Source organism: Neoarius graeffei, chromosome 4 (genome assembly GCF_027579695.1).
Source record: "Neoarius graeffei isolate fNeoGra1 chromosome 4, fNeoGra1.pri, whole genome shotgun sequence".
Classification (NCBI taxonomy): Eukaryota; Metazoa; Chordata; class Actinopteri; order Siluriformes; family Ariidae; genus Neoarius; species Neoarius graeffei.
Window position 1 is genome coordinate 111,999,728 of NC_083572.1, and position 17,387 is coordinate 112,017,114.

General features: G+C 44.6%; 1 protein-coding gene across 4 annotated transcripts in view; it reads right to left on the reverse strand.

The window, feature by feature from the left end:
* vdrb (vitamin D receptor b) overlaps positions 1 to 17,387 on the reverse strand; it is a 93,515-nt gene that overhangs the window by 10,061 nt on the left and 66,067 nt on the right. For all 4 annotated transcript variants that reach the window (XM_060920200.1, XM_060920199.1, XM_060920198.1 and 1 more), the window contains 2 exons: positions 14,883 to 15,034; positions 9,065 to 9,181 (listed from right to left, as the gene is read on the reverse strand). In XM_060920200.1, the coding sequence (XP_060776183.1) occupies positions 9,065 to 9,181; positions 14,883 to 15,034 (269 nt within the window). The remainder of the gene's footprint in view (positions 1 to 9,064; positions 9,182 to 14,882; positions 15,035 to 17,387) is intronic.

The window sequence follows — 17,387 nt, forward strand, 5'->3', positions numbered from 1 at the left end:
AGATTAACAACTGTGATTAGGGAAGGTGTAATAAACATGTAATAAGTGTTAACTATTAGGTAGTTAGTAGAACAGCCAGGTTCTACAACAGCTTTTTCCCACAAGACTGTTGAACTGAATTAATCCCCCCCACCTAGGCAATATACTTCATATTCAGGCAATACACTTTATATTGTATATAGAACTTTATACACAGTTTTCTTTTATATACAGTACATATATACTTATTTATATATATTTTTTCAGGTAATTACAACCCCGATTCTAAAAAAGTTGGGACAAAGTACAAATTGTAAATAAAAACGGAATGCAATAATTTACAAATCTCAAAAACTGATATTGTATTCACAATAGAACATAGACAACATATCAAATGTCGAAAGTGAGACATTTTGAAATTTCATGCCAAATATTGTCTCATTTGAAATTTCATGACAGCAACACATCTCAAAAAAGTTGGGACAGGGGCAATAAGAGGCTGGAAAAGTTAAAGGCACAAAAAAGGAACAGCTGGAGGACCAAATTGCAACTCATTAGGTCAATTGGCAATAGGTCATTAACATGACTGGGTATAAAAAGAGCATCTTGGAGTGGCAGCGGCTCTCAGAAGTAAAGATGGGAAGAGGATCACCAATCCCCCTAATTCTGCGCCGACAAATAGTGGAGCAATATCAGAAAGGAGTTCGACAGTGTAAAATTGCAAAGAGTTTGAACATATCATCATCTACAGTGTATAATATCATCAAAAGATTCAGAGACTCTGGAAGAATCTCTGTGCGTAAGGGTCAAGGCCGGAAAACCATACTGGGTGCCCGTGATCTTCGGGCCCTTAGACGGCACTGCATCACATACAGGCATGCTTCTGTATTGGAAATCACAAAATGGCCTCAGGAATATTTCCAGAGAACATTATCTGTGAACACAATTCACCGTGCCATCCGCCGTTGCCAGCTAAAACTCTATAGTTCAAAGAAGAAGCCGTATCTAAACATGATCCAGAAGCGCAGACGTCTTCTCTGGGCCAAGGCTCATTTAAAATGGACTGTGGCAAAGTGGAAAACTGTTCTGTGGTCAGACGAATCAAAATTTGAAGTTCTTTATGGAAATCAGGGACGCCGTGTCATTTGGACTAAAGAGGAGAAGGACGACCCGAGTTGTTATCGGCGCTCAGTTCAGAAGCCTGCATCTCTGATGGTATGGGGTTGCATTAGTGCGTGTGGCATGGGCAGCTTACACATCTGGAAAGACACCATCAATGCTGAAAGGTATATCCAGGTTCTAGAGCAACATATGCTCCCATCCAGACGACGTCTCTTTCAGGGAAGACCTTGCATTTTCCAACATGACAATGCCAAACCACATACTGCATCAATTACAGCATCATGGCTGCGTAGAAGAAGGGTCCGGGTACTGAACTGGCCAGCCTGCAGTCCAGATCTTTCACCCATAGAAAACATTTGGCGCATCATAAAACGGAAGATACGACAAAAAAGACCTAAGACAGTTGAGCAACTAGAATCCTACATTAGACAAGAATGGGTTAACATTCCTATCCCTAAACTTGAGCAACTTGTCTCCTCAGTCCCCAGACGTTTACAGACTGTTGTAAAGAGAAAAGGGGATGTCTCACAGTGGGAGACATGGCCTTGTCCCAACTTTTTTGAGATGTGTTGTTGTCATGAAATTTAAAATCACCTAATTTTTCTCTTTAAATGATACATTTTCTCAGTTTAAACATTTAATATGTCATCTATGTTCTATTCTTAGTTTTTTTTTTTCTTTTTTATCAGACATCTAGTTTTTGGGTTTATTTACCTGACATGTTTCGACGTACGACTGTCGTCTTCCTCAGAGTGTCACCGGATGTTAATTGGTGACGCATCTTTTATCAGCTGATGTTTCTGAAGGCGTGGCCTTCCTGTCTGGATTGACAGGTCGGTCACGCCTTCTACTGTCTGTTTGTCCCCTGCAAGATGGCACTCCAGGTGTGGGAGAGCATGTATGCTCCCTCATCCCGGTTGATGGTCCTCGGGCTTCGCTTACGGATCTCCATGGCCTCCCTGATCCAGCGTTGATGTTTGTTATCTTCTGTGATACATGCTCTCCCACACCTGGAGTGCCATCTTGCAGGGGACAAACAGACAGTAGAAGGCGTGACCGACCTGTCAATCCGGACAGGAAGGCCACGCCTTCAGAAACATCAGCTGATAAAAGATGCGTCACCAATTAACATCCGGTGACACTCTGAGGAAGACGACAGTCGTATGTCGAAACATGTCAGGTAAACAAACCCAAAAACTAGATGTCTGATAAAAAAGAAAAAAAAAACTAACTATATTTAATATAAGACATAATGAACGTAATCGAAATATGTTCTATTCTGAATAAAATATGGAATTTTGAATCTTCCACATCATTGCATTCCATTTTTATTTACAATTTGTACTTTGTCCCTCTGGAGGGACTATGTCTCTCGGCTGGCCTGGGAACGCCTCGGTGTTCTTCCCAAGGAGCTGGCCGAGGTGTCTGGGGAAAGGGAAGTTTGGGCTTCCATGCTCAGACTGCTGCCTCCGCGACCCGGCCCCGGATAAGCGGATGAAGAAGAGACGAGACTTTGTCCCAACTTTTTTGGAATCGGGGTTGTACTTGCTGTTGTTTTGTTCTGCACTACACTGAGCCAAAGCAACGAAATCTCGTTCTGATGTGTATTGTTTGATGCAAATCTGAATGACACTAAAGAAAGTCTAAGTGTAAGGTAACTAATTGCTTAATTAACTTAAAATGTCATCATGTATTGACCCTAATTCAGCACTACACGTCCTTCCTTTCTTTCTACAAATTTCATACAGTGTTCGACTACTGAAGCTAAATAATTAATATATATTAATGTACATTATAATATACACATTGTATGTATCACTTTTAACAATTATATAAATTACAATTATATCCATACAAAATTATATATAAAGCATAAGACCTGTATAACAGTGCTTCACATTCAAGCACAACTTTATCACAAATTTAAAATATATATTTTATGAATAAAAAATGATTCAGTATATGCAGTCCTCGAAAAAAAATCTCCCAGTCTTACTGGCCCAATGGGCGAGCAGCTCACAAAACATACTCACCTGAAAAACAGTTCTACTTGCCCAGAGCTTTATTTTATTTTGGAGAGGACAGAATGCAGTTGATTTATTATTATTTTTTTTAAATAGGTGAAGCAGCATCTCATCTCATTATCTGTAGCCACTTTATCCTGTTCTACAGGGTCGCAGGCGAGCTGGAGCCTATCCCAGCTGACTACGGGCAAAAGGCGGGGTACACCCTGGACAAGTCGCCAGGTCATCACAGGGCTGACACAGACACAGACAACCATTCACACTCACATTCACACCTACGCTCAATTTAGAGTCACCAGTTAACCTAACCTGCATGTCTTTGGACTGTGGGGGAAACCGGAGCACCCGGAGGAAACCCACGCGGACACGGGGAGAACATGCAAACTCCGCACAGAAAGGCCCTCGCCGGCCACGGGGCTCGAACCTGGACCTTCTTGCTGTGAGGCGACAGCGCTAACCACTACACCACCGTGCCGCTGCAGGAAAAACTATTTTGGATAAAATAGTTACTGTCCATTACACACTGATCAACCTGTATGACTCAGCTGTGCCTTTGAATAGAGAATACATGAAAAGGGAACTGAACATTAACCGTTTACTGAAATTATCATTACAGGGGTGATTATAGTTACTATAGCTACAACTGGAATGTGCTGATTCTGTTAGAGTTTGTAATTACTGTACCATCCACTATTAGATAAAATATAAAATCTTACAACATGCTTTGAAAGTCTAGAGCAAGATATTTTGTTATGTTACAAATAATAACACTTCAGATATTGTTTTAACAATAATGAGCGTCACTGTATAAATGATCGAGTGCAGATAGCTGTGTAACTACATGTCCTTGGGGTTGATGAGACATGGAGGGTCAGGATTTAGGTCAAAGCTCTTTGAAAGTAAATGCTTTGGCTTTTACTCTCTGTTCTTCCATGTCGGGACTCTTCGGGAAAAAGAATGTATATTCCAAAATGTAGCTAATGCTGACGCTAGGCCACAAATGTGCACCGTCACTCCAGTCATTTCGAGGAATTTTGTACAGATCATAACCGCTAATAAACTCTAATTTCCGTGTATATCTATCCTTCACTTCTTTCTGACTAAGATTGTCCAAGTAATCCGGTAGTAGAGCTTTTTTAGCTGATATATCACGATTGGAGTTAATAATAAACAATATTACTGAATAATGTTCCAAGTTTGACACCTGCCCGCTTCAGCCGCGCTGCTGGAAGACGATGTCCTTGACCCTCGCTGCCCTTATCCAATCGGTATAATTACGTCATTACGTGGACCCCTCTGAGCTGAGCTTTTCCAGTACACTCGAACACACACATACTTCAACAAATTATAACCAAAAACAAGGAAATTTGAATGATTTCCTCAAAATATTTCTGTACTTGTGTATATTGTGTTGTTGAATAAAACTTTTTAATGCATTTCCTGTGAAACAAGACGAGCTACTTTAGATTGGTTCCCTGCTCTCTTAGCGCCTGTGTTGTTTAGGTTGCCGGCACCAACTTTTGTCTTCCGATCGGATGATTACCATTAAAGTTTTACTCGTCCTTGCACAGACTTTAGTCGTCTGGGACGATCGGACATGAGGTTTTTCGAGCAGTGATATGTATAATCTGTAAACTGTAATTTTTTTAGGTTTAAATATCTTTTTTGTATTTGAATTTTTTTATATACACATGAGAAGACATGAAATAATGAGAAGCAGGTTACTATGACAACCCTGCAGTAAACATGGTGTGGGGTAGTGATGGTGGTCATGGTGGTGTTGGTGATAATGATGATGGTAATGATGGTGAAGATGGTGGTGTTGGTGATGATGGTGGTGGTAATAGGGGTGATGATGATGTTGCCGGTGATGGTGGTGAGGTTGGTGATGATGGTGATGGTAATGGGGTGATGATGATGTTGCGATGGTGGTGGTGAGGTTGGTGATGGTAATAGGGGTGATGATGATGTTGCCGGTGATGGTGATGATGGTGGTGAGGTTGGTGATGATGGTGGTGGTAATAGGGGTGATGATGATGTTGCCGGTGATGGTGTTGGTGATGGTGGTGAGGATGGTGATGGTAATAGGGGTGATGATGATGTTGCTGGTGATGGTGATGATGGTGGTGTTGGTGAGGTTGGTGATGATGGTGATGGTAATGGGGTGATGATGATGTTGCCGGTGATGGTGATGATGGTGGTGTTGGTGATGACGGTGATGGTAATGGGATGGTGATGATGTGGGTGTGTGTATATTATTGCACAGGGCGTTTGACGTGTCAGTGCAGTAGTACTGGGGTAGTAGTGCTTGTAGCTAGTGCATGCTGCTTGCTACTTTCTGCTTCCAGCTACTGCTGCCGGCTAGCGCCCTTGGGGGTGAAAAGAGGAGCCGAGTGTGTAAGTCTCCTCCTGCCGGTACATAGCCTCTCTTCCGCCAAGACTCCTGCAGTGCCTCCAAGCGGCCACACACGGAAACTGGGTACCTCACGGTCTCAGGCTAAACTGTAGGGGATTTTTGGAGCTACAGTGGTCCCCAGAGGTCAAATGCACAGGCTCACATGGAGTGACACACCCTGCATTGGCCAACCACTGTCCCGCTGCCTTGTGGATAAATCGAGGATGACAAAGGCTAGGGGAGCACACCCTGAGAGAAAAGCAACGTGTGTGGCAGCGTACGACGGGTTCTCCGAAAGACTGGAGTTCCGGCAGCCTCCTGCAGCTGTGGAAGAGTGCTGGTCGTCTTGGGCTTTTCCTTGCCACCAGGTTCCACCCTCTCACAGTGAAGAAGTGCTGCTGGGACATGCGCACCCCCAACGACACTCTAAATAATGTCTCTGCGCAGGTATCCACCTCTGCCTCGGTGAGACCAGCAACCGGAAACGGAAAGTCTGGCAGCGATAGGGTGTCTGGTGACGAGAGCAAGTTTAAATGCACTGGGAGCTCCTAGTCAGATCCCTGCACGCCAGCGGCACAGGACTATTTAGAATAGAATAGCGCAGGTATTCACCTCTGCCTTGGTGAGACCAGCAACCGGAAACGGAAAGTCTGGCAGCGATAGGGTGTCTGGTGACGGGAGCAAGTTTAAATGCACTTGGCTTGTCTTGTCTTTACCATAAAAACACAAAAAAAACAGATACTTTGCGCACGACACTTAACACATAAAACCAATGTTATCACAGGGATTTAGTGCACTTGTTCTGTGACAAAAACAGCTGATCAAATTTTCCAGGAATCCTCATACAGTTCTCATCTCATCTCATTATCTGTAGCCACTTTATCCTGTTCTACAGGGTCGCAGGCAAGCCGGAGCCTATCCCAGCTGACTATGGGTGAAAGGCGGGGTACACCCTGGACAAGTCGCCAGGTCATCACAGGGCCCTCATACAGTTAAAAAAAATTACCTTTTCAGGTGTTTATTTAAAAAAGTAATTGCTTGAGGTATGTATGATTGCCTAGTTCTATTTTTTGAAAGGGCAGGGTAGCGGTACCGGCTCTGTGAAGGCAACAATTCGAAGGCCTTTGACACAGTCAACAGGGAGATCCTGTGGAAAATCCTTCTGAAGTTTGGCTGCCCACGAAGGTTTGTTAACATCCTCCAGCAGTTTCATGAAGGCATGATGGCATGTGTGACCATCGGAGGCCAGGAATCCGAGCCATTTAGGGTGTGCACTGGTGTACATCAGGGGCGCATCCTTGCTCCAGTTCTTTTTAACATTTTCTTCCTGTGTGTGACACTACTGCTCCACAAGGACATCGAGAGAGACAGTGGAATTACCTTGGACTTCAGACTTGACAGGAATCTGTTTAACATCCGAAGGCTCCAAGTGGCCACAAAAACAACATCTGAGCACATCACTGAGCTACAGTATGCCGATGACTGTGTAGTCATGGCCCATACACCAGAAGCACTGCAAGTCACCCTTGCAACTACTGCAAAGGTGTATGGCAGGATGGGGCTTTCCATAAACGTAGCCAAGACTGAAGTAATATGCCAGTGGGCCTATACTCCTCCACTCCGCTCACCAACCTTCACCGTCTCCGACAAACCACTTACAATAGTGGAATCCTTCAAATACCTGGGCAGTTTCCTCTCTGACGACTCCAGCATTGAGAGAGAGATACAAAACCGGATTAAAGATGCATCATCTTCCTTTGGCAGACTCAGAAAAAGGGTCTTCCAAAATAAAGACCTCAAACTCCACACCAAAATATCAGTCTATCTGGCAGTCGTCATCACAACTCTCCTCTACACCTGTGAGGCGTGGACCCTGTACAGTTGCCACCTCAAGATGCCTGAGGCTTTCCATATCAGATGCCTCCAATGCATCCTGGGAATTACCTGGAGTGACCGAGTGCCCAATACTGAAATTCTCCACAAGACCAACTGCGTCAGTATGGAGGCCATCATCACCGAGCACCAACTTCGCTGGCTTGGTCACGTCATCAGGATGTCGAAGGAATGCCTACCTCACAAGGTGCTGTATGGCCAGCTACATGTTGGCCACCACCTGGCAGGGGGCCAGAAAAAACGTTACAAAGACCAACTGAAGATGACTATGAAAAAGTGTGGTCTGAAACCAAGCCAGCTGGAGGACATTGCCACCCAACGCTCCATCTGGTGGCAGCTCTATCAGCAAGGGGTGCAGAAGCTCGAGGAGGACTGAGGAGACAGACGGACCAGGAGACGCTTGAAGAGACATGAAGCCAGCTCCACACCCATACCCCCAGTCAGTGCCCTTAACTGTTCTGTCTGCAGCAGGCAGTGTGGCTCATGGATTGGACTTTATAGTCACATGAGAACTCACAAGTAGCAGAGACAGGATTGTCATCATCGGATACGACGGACATCCTTAAGATAAGGTGATGATGGTGTTGGTGATGATAGTGTTGGTGATGGTGTTGATGTTGGTGATAGTGATGTTGGTGATGGTGGTGTTGGTGATGGTGGTGTTTGTGATGTTGGTGATGATGGTGTTGGTATTGGTGGTGTTGATGATGGTGATGTTGGTTATGTTGGTGTTGATGATATTGGTGATGATGGTGTTGGTGGTGATGATGTTGGTGATGATGGTGTTGGTGGTGCTGATGTTGATGATGGTGGTGTTGGTGATCATGATGATGGTGGTGTTGTTGATGTGATGTTGGTGATGATGGTGTTGGTGATGGTGTTGGTGATGATAGTGTTGGTGATGGTGATGTTGGTGATAATGATGTTGGTGATGGTGGAATTGGTGATGGTGGTGTTGATGATGCTGAGGTTGGTGTTGGTGATGTTGGTGGTGGCAGTGTTGATGATGGTGGTGTTGGTGATGATGGTGTTGGTGATGGTGGTGTTGATGGTGAGAGTGATGTTGGTGTTGGTGATGGTGGTGGTGATGGTGGTGTTGATGTTGGTGATGGTGGTATTGGCGATGATGATGGTGCTGATGGTGGTGATGATGGTGTTGGTGGTGCTGATGGTGCTGATGGTGGTGTTGTTGATGTGATGGCAGTGATGATGGTGTTGATGTGATGACAGTGATGATGGTGTTGATGTGATGGCAGTGATGATGGTGTTGATGTGATGGCAGTGCTGATGGTGTTGGTGATGGCAATGGTGGTGTTGGTGATAGTGTTGGTGATGGTGTTATGTTTAAGTAGCTGTTGTGTTGAAGCTTTATATAAAGTTAAAAAAACTAATTTAATGATTAGATTTAAATAATAACAGACAACAAAATGGGCGTCTGATGAAGCGCTACATGACTTTATATCTGATCTACGTCTGTCTCTTCTCTTACACTGATCCTGATCTTCACCACATCCAATCACACACACACACACACACACACACCCTCCTCAGGGGTAAATAAAGTGAATAAAGTGTACTGTGTGGAATATGATTGGATTTGGATATGATTAGATGCTGCAGAGGCGAGTGATGGGCAGCAGCAGTGACGCACCGGGGGACAGCAGGCAGATGGCCATCAGCAGCACGTGTTCCTCCTCATGCAGATTCAGCTTCTTCAACCCCACCTGGAACTTCACCAGTGGCTCCAGCAGCTCCAGAGAGTGGCCAGCTACACACACACACACACACACACACACGTACAGGTTTAATTCAGCATGATTAATAACAAAACTGTGGCTAAGACACTCATGACTCACATACCACTGAATAAAAAAATCTGTCTAATTAATTAATATAATATAATATAAAACAATAAATTTAATCTTGTTAAAAATACAATCATAGAATTTTATTGACTCAAATATAAAAGCAGAATGAACACACATACATGAAAAACAAACCTGAAAATATTTCAAATTAAATTCAGGTTCTTACAAGGACAAATAAAAATACAAATTTAAATAAAATAAATTTAATAGATCAATTAAATGGCTTGCTGTTCACTTCATAGCCAAATAAAATAAAGAATAAACAATAAAAATATATCAAATAAAAAAAATCTTCCTGTTCCTGTATATAACTCCTGAAATTAAATAATAAAATAAAATAAAATAAAATAAAATAAAATAAAATGGCTTTGTGCTTACATTACACCTGTATAGTGCACACGACAGAATTCACTATTATTAAGAATCCAAAACAGTTGAGCTGCTGTGCAGGACGTAAATAAAAACAGAAAGCAATGAATGAATACAGTACAAAACCAAAATATTTAATGTTTAAACTGATAAACTACTGTTTTTTTTTGTAAATGTACACTCACTGTGAATTTGATGCCTGCAACACGTTCCAAAAAAATTGGGAGATAAGCAATAAGGGACTGGGAAAGTTGTGGAATGATATTTAAAAAAAAAAAACACCAAAAAAACTCGTGTGGAACATTCTACAGGTAAACAGGGTCATTAGTAATCGGACAAGCTCAGTCATTCACAAGTAAGGGCGGGGCGAGGTTCACTAGTTTGTGTGCAAAGACTCCAAGAGTTTAAAAACGTTTCTCAGCATGCAGTTGTATTCAACTGAATATCGGGTTGAAAAGGATTTGCAAATCATTACATTCTGTTTTTATTTATGTTCTACACAGCATCCTAACTGTTTTTGGAATTAATTATAAAATCAACATCTCATCTCATCTCATTATCTCTCGCCGCTTTAATCTGTTCTACAGGGTCGCAGGCGAGCTGGATCCTATCCCAGCTGACTACAGGCGAAAGGCGGGGTTCACCCTGGACAAGTCGCCAGGTCATCACAGGGCTGACACATAGACACAGACAACCATTCACACTCACATTCACACCTACGCTCAATTTAGAGTCACCAGTTAACCTAACCTGCATGTCTTTGGACTGTGGGGGAAACCGGAGCACCCGGAGGAAACCCACGCGGACACGGGGAGAACATGCAAACTCCACACAGAAAGGCCCTCGCTGGCCACGGGGCTCGAACCCGGACCTTCTTTAAAATCAACATGTTATTTCATAATAATATATGAAAATAAATTCTGCAGGGTTCCTGCTGGGGCTCGTCACACTGGTCTTTGACAAACATAATCCATCAGTGACGAAGAGAAAATTACTAGCAGTCGTCACGGTGATTAATGTATTTGTCATCATTATCATAAGTCATGTTTTCTACTAATCCCTTCACAAATCCCTCCGTTTGCTGAAATCCAGCCCCAGTGAAGAGATGGCGGGCAGCAGGAGTGTAAACATTGAGCACGCGCTTGTGACCAATAAAAACTGACTACACATATAGACCAAATGAGCGCCAAGCTTTTGACTAATCACAGTGCATCTTAATCAGCCTGGTGTGGTGGTGTAATTATCTCTGTGTGAAATAAACAACAGTGCAGTCGAAGCTGATGAAGTTTTTTGGGCGGGGCTTCTTCAAGCACTGAAGAGGACTTAAGGGCTGAAACAGGCACAGGAGGGCACACTCAGGGCCCCGACCGTCCCTGAGCACATCAGACAGTGTCACTAATACAGGAGTCGGTTAAAAACACTCAGAGCCCTGACCGTCCCCGAGCACATCAGACAGCGTCAGTAATACAAGGGTCGGTTAAAAACACTCAGGGCCCCAACCATCCCTGAGCACATTGGACAGCTTCAGTAATACAGGGGTCGGTTAAAAACACTTAGGGCCCTGACCGTCCCCGAGCACATCAGACAGCTTCAGTAATACAGGGGTCGGTTAAAAATACTTAGGACCCTGACCATCCCCGAGCACAACAGACACCATTAGTAATACAGGGGTCAGTTAAAAACACTCAGGGCCCCAATCATCCCCGAGCACATCGGACAGCATCATTAATACAGGGGTCGGTTAAAAACACTCAGAGCCCCGACTGTCCCTGAGCACATCAGACAGTATCAGTAATACAGGGGTTGGTAAAACACACTCAGGGCCCTGACCGTCCCCGAGCACATCGGACAGCATCAGTAATACAAGAGTCGGTAAAACACACTCAGGGCCCTGACCGTCCCCGAGCACATTGGACAGCGTCGGTAATACAGGGGCCAGTTAAAAACAAAACAAAAAACACTAAAGTGAAAGTGCTGCAAGCCGGCAAGCAACTGAAGGGAGCTCTGTTTCAGGGGGCGTGGTGTGTTGAGTTACCGTGGCGAACGTATGATGTAAAACGTAGCGTTGTTCTGTGTTCGGTTTGTAAATTGACGGGAAATTCGAATTCCTTCACTGTTTTTTGTTCCAAGACCCTTCTCGACTCTGTTCAATCGTAACTCAAGTGTTGTGTTTAAATAAAGTCTAAAGGGAGTCCTAATACCGCTTTAGAATAAGTCCCTGCTAAAATAACCTTCAGGAAGCTCAAACTAAAGAGCCTTATTTTCGCTGGATGGTGCACAGGGGCCCAAAGTCAACTCTTTCTTATTAGAGTCTGGAGTGGAGCCCTAATTTTATATGGAATGGAGAGACCTCGCCGTATCTGTACAAATCTTTGAATTGTGCCAGTTTGGTTGGTATAAACCTGTATTAAGTCCACTTTGATAAGTCGGTAACGAAGGACAAATACAGACTGAAGAAAAAAAAAGAAAATGTGAAGAATATTTCTTTGACTTGATTTTTCAAGGCAAAAAGTAGAGAATATTTTTTAGACTCCAGGGGGAACGCTGATTCTGATGTAAATCAGCATGTGTTTATTCTCTGTCATCATTTCACCAAAATATTTCAGAAACAGGTCTCAGTAGATGCAACTAAAAGTAAAATGCTGGACCCTGAACACTTCCCTCAAAAACATTGTAAATAACTCAATAACTGTAAAATAAAGCGTGTTTTTGTGTTGAGTTTTTACAGTCTGATTTTGTATGTTGTAAATAATTATTTATGATTTCAAGAGTATTTTAACATTACATGCTCTCAGTGATTTTTTTGCACTTGTCATATTGTATCACATCATGATCACAAGCTTCTTCAACTACATTAACCACTCTTAGTTCAATTTATAAGCAGACAATAAAAGTCATGGACCGGAAACCTATGAGATGGCATCACTGTAATTCATCCATTATCTGTAGCCGCTTTATCCTGTTCTACAGGCAAGCTGGAGCCTATCCCAGCTGACTACGGGTGAAAGGCGGGGTACACCCTGGACAAGTCGCCAGGTCATCACAGGGCTGACACATAGACACAGACAACCATTCACACTCACATTCACACCTACGCTCAATTTAGAGTCACCAGTTAACCTAACCTGCATGTCTTTGGACTGTGGGGGAAACCGGAGCACCCGGAGGAAACCCATGCGGACACGGGGAGAACATGCAAACTCCACACAGAAAGGCCCTCACCGGCCACGGGGCTCGAACCCAGAACCTTCTTGCTATGAGGCAACAGCGCTAACCACTACACCACCGTGCCGCCGCATCACTGTGATATTATAAGAAAACATAACCTTTTTAGTTTTGAGAATTTTGTAAATTTTTGTAATATTAAAATGTTTTTTAAATGTCTAAACAATCATGTGTCACCACTGTTTTCTGAACTAGACACTAGGCGGGGCGGCACGGTGGTGTAGTGGTTAGCGCTGTCGCCTCACAGCAAGAAGGTCCTGGGTTCGAGCCCCGGGGCCGGCGAGGGCCTTTCTGTGTGGAGTTTGCATGTTCTCCCCGTGTCCGCGTGGGTTTCCTCCGGGTGCTCCGGTTTCCCCCACAGTCCAAAGACATGCAGGTTAGGTTAACTGGTGACTCTAAATTGACCGTAGGTGTGAATGTGAGTGTGAATGGTTGTCTGTGTCTATGTGTCAGCCCTGTGATGACCTGGAGACTTGTCCAGGGTGTACCCCGCCTTTCGCCCGTAGTCAGCTGGGATAGGCTCCAGCTTGCCTGCGACCCTGTAGAAGGATAAAGCGGCTACAGATAATGAGATGAATGAATGAGACACTAGGCGTCGGAGTGCTCAGAGGACGATCACACGAGCCCACAGTAAGGGTGATTGTTTCATCCCAATGTACAGGACCTCTTTCGGTCAGTCTGCTTTCTCCGCTAAGAGGGCAAAACTTTGGAACTCCCTACCAATTAATTTAAAACTAGAAACCAATAGTAATCTTTTCGACGGAGGACTCAAGAAACGGCTAAAATCTAAACAACAGTGTTCACATCAATAGCCGATCACTGTTTTACTGTCTGGTCATGTTGCCTTTGCTCAATAGTTTACACGTATTTAATTCTGAATAGACCTTTTTTTTTTCTTTTTTCTCTGTTCTTTGTAATATTTTATATTTTATTGTCCCCTTTTCTTTTACTATCATGTTTTTATTGTTATTAATATTATTATTGTCATTAATATTACAGTTATTATTCTTTATTTAAAGCTTCCCGTGGACAAGTGTTGAAAATTAGCATGTAAGCTAACACACTCAAGCAATGCATGTGGTTCGTCCAATGTAATTGTGATGTCCATATCAAATAAAATAATAATAATAATAATTATTATTATTGAAGAAAACCATTTAACAGTTATTCCATGAAATCGAGTCGTACATGAGCTGATAGGTGACGAGGCGCGTAGCACTGAGTTGTCTATAATCCATGTACGATGAGATTGAGTGGAATAACTGTTTTATTCTCTCCACATTCACTGGATTTTGAGAAACAGAGCATTTTTATTTTTTGCAAGTTTGATAAATATAAACTTTATACAAAATATCCAACAAAATCATTTCCGCTTAGCATGTAAACAAACTGGCGAAATGACAGGAGCAATTTATGAAAAATGCAATAATAATTCATGGAAAATAAAAAAAAGATACGTTCTTACCATCAAATACTTTCATTCCACATTTTGTTGCTTTTTTTTTGTATTTTTTAGGATTTTCTTCTTCTTCTTCTTCTTCTTTAGGGTTTTTTGGCGGTTGGCAAACCAACTTCAAGCTGCGTTACCGCCACCGATTGGGCTGGAGTGTGGAACAGGAGGTATTTGGGGGGAAAACAAACAAACAAAAACCTATATTCTTTCAGCTATTTCTATTTATTTTAAATACTTGATAATTTTTGGTGTTTTGTTTTCGAGTTTTTATTTCTTCCTCGGTTGGTTCAGTAACATGCTCCGCCATTTTGTTTTTCTCTGCTCACGGTATATGAGCTGATATCCTTGTAACAGTGTAGCCAATCAGCGTGTGCAATTGCTGATATCCAGTGAACGTGGAGAGAATAATCAGGAAATATTTCAATGCCAAAGATGAAGTATAAAGCCATGAAACTAATTTTATTATTATTTTCTTGTGACAAAAAATGTGCTGAGCTCCTACGTAGCTCCGCCCACTGATCAGTGTTCTATAAAAGCACAGAGAATGTTTGTACCCTTAGTGACATCACTGATGCAGTACTTGAACTCGGGTCCCCCGCAGCACCAGCTCATATCCTCCAGACTGAAGGACTGATTGGACCTCAGCATGATCACCTCAATGGCACTGGACTTCAGCAGAGCGATCTGATCTTCAGCTGTTAACTCTCTGTTACACACACACACACACACACACACACACAATATCATCCACATCGCTGTAACAGTCTACTCCAGTTTAAATCTGCACCGCTATCCCTTTCCTCACTTCTCACACAGCGCTGCTCAATTCTGGACTCTGATTGGTCAGGAGGTGATGATTCATGTTCTCTAACGGCAGCGCAGGTTTATATTAATGCGCTCATTTTATATCCGTCAGTACCAGTCAGACGTTTGTATCATTACTGACGTTTGTACACCCCTACTTTACTCATTCATAAGTTTTTCTGTATTGTGACTATTATTGTATTGAAAAACAAAATATAAAAAAATACTATCCAGCGTTTCCCTTGATGATGCTTTACACACTGCTGGCATTATCTTAACCAGCTTCACGAGGGAGTCACCTGGAATGCTTTTCAATTAACACGTGTGCCTCATCAAAACTTAATTAGTGGACGAGTTTCTTGCCTTCTTAATGTGTTTAAGATCAAACAGTAAATAGTAAATAATTTAAAAAAAATACAGTAAATAGCCAAAAAAAAAACCCTATGGAGAAAAAATCCAGGACCGTGACGTCGCCCGGTAGGACGCAGCCGGGGCCCCACCCTGGAGCCAGGCCCGGGGTTGGGGCTCGTATGCGAGCGCTTGGTGGCCGGGCCTTTGCCCATGGGGCCCGGCCGGGCTCAGCCCGAAGAGGTGACGTGGGCCCGACCTCCTGTGGGTTCACCACCCACAGAGGTAGCAGTAGGGGTTTGGTGCAATGTGGATTGGGTGGCAGTCGAAGGCAGGGGCCTCGACGACCTGATCCCCGGACACAGCGGCTGGCTGTTGGGACATGGAATGTCACTTCGCTGGGGGGAAAGGAGCCTGAGCTTGTGCGGGAGGTTGAGAGGTACCGGCTAGAGATAGTCGGGCTCACCTCCACGCATAGCTTGGGCTCTGGAACCCAGCTCCTCGAGAGGGGCTGGACTTTCCACTTCTCTGGAGTCGCCCGTGGTGAGCGGCGGCGGGCTGGTGTGGGCTTGCTTATAGCTCCCCAGCTCAGCCGCCATGTGTTGGAGTTTACCCCAGTGAACGAGAGGGTCGCCTCTCTGCGCCTTCGGATTGGGGAGAGGGCTCTTGCTGTTGTTTGTGCCTACGGGCCAAATAGCAGTATAGAGTATCCGGCCTTCTTGGAGTCCCTGGGAGAGGTACTGAGGGGTGCTCAGACTGGGGACTCCATTGTGCTACTGGGGGACTTCAATGCTCACGTGGGCGACGACAGTGACACCTGGAGGGGCGTGGTTGGGAGGAACGGCCTCCCCGATCTGAACCTGAGTGGTGTTTTGTTATTGGACTTCTGTGCTAGTCACGGTTTGTCCATAACGAACACCATGTTCGAGCATAGGGGTGTCCATAAGTGCACGTGGCACCAGGACACCTTAGGTCGGAGGTCGATGATCGACTTTGTAGTCGTTTCATCTGATCTCCGGCCCTATGTCTTGGACACTCGGGTGAAGAGAGGGGCTGAGCTGTCAACTGATCACCACCTGGTGGTGAGTTGGATCCGCTGGCGGAGGAGGAAGCTGGACAGACCTGGCAGGCCTAAACGTATGGTGAGGGTCTGCTGGGAACGTCTGGCCGAGCACTCTGTTGGGGAGGTCTTTAACTCCCACCTCCGGGAGAGCTTTTCCCAGCTTCCGAGGGAGGCGGGGGACATTGAGTCTGAGTGGACCATGTTCTCTACCTCCATTGTGGACGCAGCTGTTCGGAGCTGTGGCCGCAAGGTCTCCGGTGCCTGTCGTGGCGGCAATCCCCGAACCCGGTGGTGGACACCGGAAGTAAGGGATGCCGTCAAGCTGAAGAAGGAGTCCTATCGGGCCATGTTGACCTCCGGGACTCCTGAGGCAGCCGACGGGTATCGGCAGGCCAGGCGTGCTGCAGCACGGGCAGTTGCGGAGGCAAAAACTCGGAACTGGGAGGAGTTCGGGGAGGCCATGGAGAAGGACTATCGGTCGGCCTCGAAGAAATTCTGGCAAACCGTCCGGCGCCTCAGGAGGGGGAAGCAGTACTCTGCCAACACTGTTTACAGTGCGGGTGGGGAGCTGTTGACCTCGACTGGGGACATTGTCGGGCGGTGGAAGGAATACTTTGAGGATCTCCTCAATCCCACCGTCATGTCTTCCACTGAGGAGACTGAGGCTGATGACTCAGAGGTGGACTCGTCCATTACCCAAGCCGAAGTCACTGAGGTGGTTTGCAAGCTCCTCGGTGGCAAGGCACCGGGGGTGGATGAGATCCGCCCTGAGTATCTCAAGTCTCTGGATGTTGTGGGGCTGTCTTGGTTGACACGCCTCTGCAACATCGCGTGGCGGTCGGGG